The sequence below is a fragment of the Pundamilia nyererei genome, unplaced genomic scaffold (genome assembly GCF_000239375.1).
Source record: "Pundamilia nyererei isolate P.nyererei 1_Seehausen unplaced genomic scaffold, PunNye1.0 scaffold00115, whole genome shotgun sequence".
NCBI classification, from domain to species: domain Eukaryota; kingdom Metazoa; phylum Chordata; class Actinopteri; order Cichliformes; family Cichlidae; genus Pundamilia; species Pundamilia nyererei.
In genome coordinates this window covers 1,107,658-1,113,303 of record NW_005187516.1, presented here as the reverse complement: position 1 = coordinate 1,113,303, position 5,646 = coordinate 1,107,658, and the positions used below count along the sequence as shown (strand labels likewise).

General features: G+C 41.0%; 1 protein-coding gene across 2 annotated transcripts in view; it reads right to left on the bottom strand.

Annotated features, from left to right (window-relative positions):
- Positions 1–4,959, bottom strand: part of pgap6 (post-glycosylphosphatidylinositol attachment to proteins 6) — a 12,606-nt gene extending 7,647 nt beyond the window's left edge. The window contains exons 1-8 of one of the 2 annotated variants that reach the window (XM_013913123.1): positions 4,790–4,959; positions 3,105–3,288; positions 2,808–3,009; positions 2,097–2,224; positions 1,726–1,991; positions 1,039–1,385; positions 833–929; positions 122–236 (exon numbers count right to left, since the gene is read on the bottom strand). In XM_013913123.1, coding sequence (XP_013768577.1) covers positions 122–236; positions 833–929; positions 1,039–1,385; positions 1,726–1,991; positions 2,097–2,224; positions 2,808–3,009; positions 3,105–3,288; positions 4,790–4,856 — 1,406 coding nt within the window. In that variant the 5' untranslated portion in view covers positions 4,857–4,959. Of the gene's footprint in view, positions 1–121; positions 237–832; positions 930–1,038; positions 1,386–1,725; positions 1,992–2,096; positions 2,225–2,807; positions 3,010–3,104; positions 3,289–4,789 lie in introns of those variants that run through there. The other variant, XM_013913124.1, reaches the window with a different exon arrangement.
- Positions 4,960–5,646: the final 687 nt, after the last annotated feature.

Sequence of the window (5,646 nt, the reverse complement as noted above, 5' to 3'; positions counted from 1 at the left end):
CTGAAGCACGAAAAGTTGAATAACTGAACACAGTCTGCTACTGCTGTGTGTGTGTGTGTGTGTGTGTGTGTGTGTGTGTGTGTGTGTGTGTGTGTGTGTGTGTGTGTGTGTGTGTACTTACCTGTTGCATATAAGCTGCAGGGTGAGGTACCACGTTGCTGACTGAGGAAAAGGCAGCCTGACCACAGCTTTAGGAACGCTGGCATTCACAGCAACACCATAACCTCCAAATAAATCTGTCATCAAATCAACAACATACTGTTTTGTCTACAGGACACATTGTCATCTAAAAATCAGACCCACTGTGAATTCTGAAATTTATACCTTTTTGTGTTAGATTTTGTTTGAAATGATAAAAGAACTGGTATTGCATAGAACTTTTCAACAGTACTCAAATTACTTCCTAGTCATTCACCCAATAACAAAACTGCTTTTTTTTCTCTATACCTAAGAATCTTAGGCAGCTCAGGATTCAGTACCTTGCACAAAGGCACCTTGACATGCACCATGTAATCAAACCACCAAACTTCTGATCGGAAGATGACCTATTCTACCTCCTGAGCCACAGCTATGACAAATGGATGAAACACTTTTAAGAGATCCCATAAAGCTACACTAAATAAGCCATGATAACAAAGTGAATTGTAATAGAAAACCACTTGAACTTTATGTAAAAACAATTTAAACAGAAAATTTTTCAGCTGATTTATAATCTATCTACAAAAATTAAGACATTTGTATGCAATTCTTCATCAAAGCGTTCTGATCAATTAGGCATAAGCAATGTTTTCTGGTGTTTGATGTGTGTGAATTTGAATCAGTGCTACTGTACCTGTGCGACACGACTGAGAGTGGTTCAGTTCAAGGACTGGAGTCCAGGTAGAGAGACATGCAACCACACTGCTGCTGTTCCCCAATGTCATGTTAGTCTACAAAAAACACAACACAGACGCATGTATCAACGCAAATCTCCACAGAAGCTCAACTCTGTGACTTTCCAATCTGTCTATGCAAGTACAGCGATTCAATGTTACTCACAGAGTTGAGTGTGAGCTGCAGGTTGAGTGTGCCACCACTGGCGTGCGCGTGCAGGGGGTATGTGAGCAGCGTGGGGTGTGTATTTGTAACGCTAACATTGGCTCCACCAACGGGGGTGAATCGCAGTGACAGGACATCCACCTCCTCATACAGCACAGGGATGCTCCACACACACGCTGACCCCAGCAACTGTGATATCCATGAAAACGATTTATTGCTGAAGACACCTGTGTCTGCAAGCAACGAACTGTTGCTTGATGATGAGGAGTTGCTATAACTGCTGTTGCCATGGAGCTTAAAGATCTCATCATCTGCTTTGAGGCCAAGACTTTTTGGCTTACATCCCACTGAAGCAAAATGGATACACAAGAAAATGTGTTAGAACAGAAATACAGGTTGTGTCTGGAATCATGCACTCATTCAGCACTTCTTATTTAAACATTTGGAGCTCACTGTCAAAGTGGAAGAGAAAAGAAATGTGGGTTTATTTTTTGACAGGCTTCTTTTTTTTCTTTTCATTCATGATGATGCAATGAGAGAGTGACCATATTTTAGACTATTTTTCTTAAGGTACTGGTGGATGTTTTGGGCCCACAGCATAGTTTATATATTGTAGTGAGTAAAGAGTGATTTCAAACACAGGTGTAATGTGTGTACATACTTCAGTGTACATATTTCTGAATTCACCTGTGTAGTTTGAGACAACGTTGAAGGTAACAGTACGGTTGGCTCGGGTGCTCTCAATAACAACTCGTATCCAGGTGTCCCAAGGTGGATTAGAGAGAGCTGCAGAGCAGCTAAACCCTGAGCAGTTCATTGTTATTGGGCCCTGCTGCAGAGAAGCTGAGCCAAGCCTGAGGACCAGGAAACAGTTTCCCATCTCCGTTCCCTCCTCTGATGAACAGCCAGCCACAGAAATCGAAAGGGAAGAGGCAAACTCAGGAACATACAATCTAAGAACAAGAGAACAAAATACACTCACTTACGGTCTTCTGACTGATGCAAGGAAAAAATGTGCAAAGACTGGAAATACAGGAAATAAAACATGCACTTCTTACTTAAGGCGTGCAGGTCTGTCAGGGGCTGCAGTTTGTGTCAGGAATATGCCGTTCTGCAAAACAGGTGTGTCCACTGCTCTCCTAACTGACAATTGAGGCTGGAAGAAATAGGAGCAGGAAGGAAAACCCTAACAGATAAGGACAGACAACAAAGGTCTATAAATAAAGACATTGTGTTGCACACTTCTTCTTACACAGATGGGCGCCATTCAGAGTCTGAATAAGTGAATAAGAGGAGGTGATTACAGGAGAACAATAGGAAACTAATGCACACCAACACAATGCAGAGATTTAAGATAAAATGTAAACAGATCAAATGATAAGTAAGAAAACTCTTTTGCAGGAGGAACAGAGCCAAAGAACGTGGTTCAGCCGGTTTAGCATAAAAAAAACAAAAAAACAAAAACCTGCTCCCATATATCAAGTTAGAGTGATAAAGGAAATTGTGAGTACTAGTGTAACATGACCAGAATACTAACAATGTACATTGCCTGCCCCCCCTCACCCTCATGCAAGTACAAAGGTTACATAATTGTTAAAATTAGATGACAATTTGAAACAGCCAAGAAAATTTAAACCAGTTCTTTCTTCCATATACTCCTGGTAACATCACAGAAATTTTAATGCACTGGATCAGGGAAGAAAAATGGTGGCTAACCTAACTGTGGCATCAGCAGCAGCAACATTCACCATACGCTGCTCTATACCAACCTTCTGTTCAATGCGGCCATCATCTTCAGGCAAGTGAGCAGCAACATACCAATCACCTGGGGCAGGGTCAGAGAGGTTAAAAGTTGTGGAGTTCTCTGAGATTACAGGTAAAGTCAGAGACAAACAGGGGGTCCACAGTGTCGTATTGGGAAACTCCTGCCCTGTGGGGTTTATAACAGGAGGGGCACCCCATCGAATATAGCTGCAAAATGGTTATAACATAAGGTTAGGTTAGGGGGGATAAAATACATTATAAGGAGTCTCAAAAGGTCATTATTAATAAACTTCATAGCTTACATAGTGACATTATGCCTCCCGCAGTGGAAACTGTGGCCCTTTGTCACAGAAAAGAGCCAGCGAGCGATGGCGGTTTCCTCCGGTATGTGAAACCTCTGCAGCCTCGCATTCCCGTACCAGCCATACTTTGATAATTTCTGGGCAGGTTTGGATGACAGCTCTGACACAAATGTCACCTGCCCATCTGCAGGAAAAACAGTAAGACAGTCTTTCACCTTATCATCTTGGAGTTTCTCTCAAAACATGGAGACGCACACTAAAGCAGTGGCATTCCGTCAGGACAAGCAAGGCAAGCAGTGCTCCCCTTGTCCAATCAAGAATAGGCATATTTAAAACCTACCAATGACAATTATCTCTCCCCTTTCATCTCAAACAGTGCTGTCAAAAAGCTCTTTACGTGTGTGCATCCATCCTTTACATTACATCTTGTGGCTGCACTTAACAATTACAGGTGCGCTTGTTTTGTGTTCTTAGGAAACTGTAGCTGTCTCCATTTTATGCGAGTCCCTGTTCCCCACTAACAGTGACTGGAGCTGGACAAGCTGAGAGGCCAGCAGCCTTTTTTATAGTCATTTGCACATAACACATTATGGATAAATCTCTGGTCTTTGACTCTAAACTTAAGGGAGACCAGCATCTAACTGCTACTGGCCCAGCTTTCACTGCTCTGAGACCAGTTACGATATGCTTTTTGTGTGGTAACACAGCTGGCACGGGCAAGTAAACAGGCTTCAGTGATGTAGCATCATAACAGATAAGTTTTGTTCTCTTAGGAACCTTGGCCAACATGTGGGATGTAGAGAAAATGGAGTGTTACTCATTAATAACTCCTTATTAATAACTCCTATAGCACAGTGGCAAGGAAAGCTTTCATAATAGAGCACTGATGGCAGTTCTGACCACGTCCAGTATAACAAAACAGGCAAATTAACCAGGTTGCGCCAGCACTTTAGCATAAAACACCTGGCTGACTGACTGAATGTCATTAGTTTAACCAGCAAAACGCCTTCATCTTTAATTAGGATTTTTAATCCCCTCTGCAGACATTGGCAGTTAGTCGTGTCACACGCTGCTTAAGGCTTTTAAGTTAGCTGGGTTATTTTTGTCATTAATATATTTAAATATACATTTTTAATCTTGAGAAGTAGACATACATTTCTGAGCTCATGATCTACTGTTCTTACTCATACTACCAAGATATGAGGCAGTATAAGGAAGGGGTTTTGTGTGTTTACTTGTTTTTTTGTTTATTAAGAGTGTGTGTGTCTTGGGGTGGGGTGAGGAGTAGGTTGTCGTTGTTGACCTTATATAAAAAATAAATTACACTATATAGATAGCTATACATTTCCAATAAGAAATATTTACATATTTACATTCTTGGGAGAAAGGAAATGCATACAGGACACTTGACAAGATAAGACTAAAAACAAACAAACAAAACAAAACAAAAACAATGAGGGCTAAACATGTCTATACACCAGTAGAAACAAAGTGCTTTCTTTGACCAGGGTAAATAACCAGTTAGTAGCATCGTTGCATAGATATACTGTGAGCTCACTGACTAGCGCTGGCAGCTCAGTGCGTCTCTCATGTGTTTTCACGAGTTAACTTCAAGCCAGCCATGACTGCTAGCAAAAGTGCTAATACGTCGGACTTTGTGTGTGACCTCTGCCCGAAACACTTACCGTCGTCTCCTGATGTCCAATCCGTCAGGGCAACGAAAAGGAGACTACATAGAAACCAAACTTTCATGTTTCCTTCCCAACTATCCGAGTCGCTACATCTTCCGTATCCACCTGCACTTGCAAATTTACCTTCCCCGAGAAGACATCCCTACGTTTTGAAACACTTCCTGTTTTCTCTACATGACGTCACGTTGCGTTTACGTCCTATCGGAAAGAATAACACACACACACACACATACTATGTAAGGCTTGTGTATTTCCCTCGCAATTTCATTAGTTTTTAGAGACAATATGTAAATAGAAAAAAAGGAAAAAATCAGACTTTTGCTAATAAAGCAAATTTAAAAAAAAAAAAAAATCAATTGTGGATTTGCATTAACACGTATTACACCACTAACAATGGACATATGATTATCACGATAAATTAAAGAAAAACAAATAAAAAGACTACTGACTTACTTGTGGTTCCCAGGATATTCAAAAGTAGAATGGAAGGCAGAGCCTTCAGTTTTTAGGCTTAAAACTTAATCCCTGCCTCTGCTCCACAGTATGTCTTTTGCCCCATCTTTCTCGCGTTAACCTCCAACTGGCTGCCTCTGCCCGAGCCTGGTTTCTTCCTGTTCCTGTTGTTCTTTAAAATATGCTGAGGTTAAACAAATTGATTAAAATAGTAAGAGGGATATAGCAAAATAAAAAAGTGGATTTCTAACCTATATGAACTGTTACCTTTGGCAATTAAAATTAGTCTTTTTGTAGCCACTTTTTCCACAACCAAGTTTACATTTAGTCTCAGGACAGGTGTAATTTGTGCAGGCGGGACCAAAAAGTTCCTGTGATCCTAGATTGTCCCGGCTCTG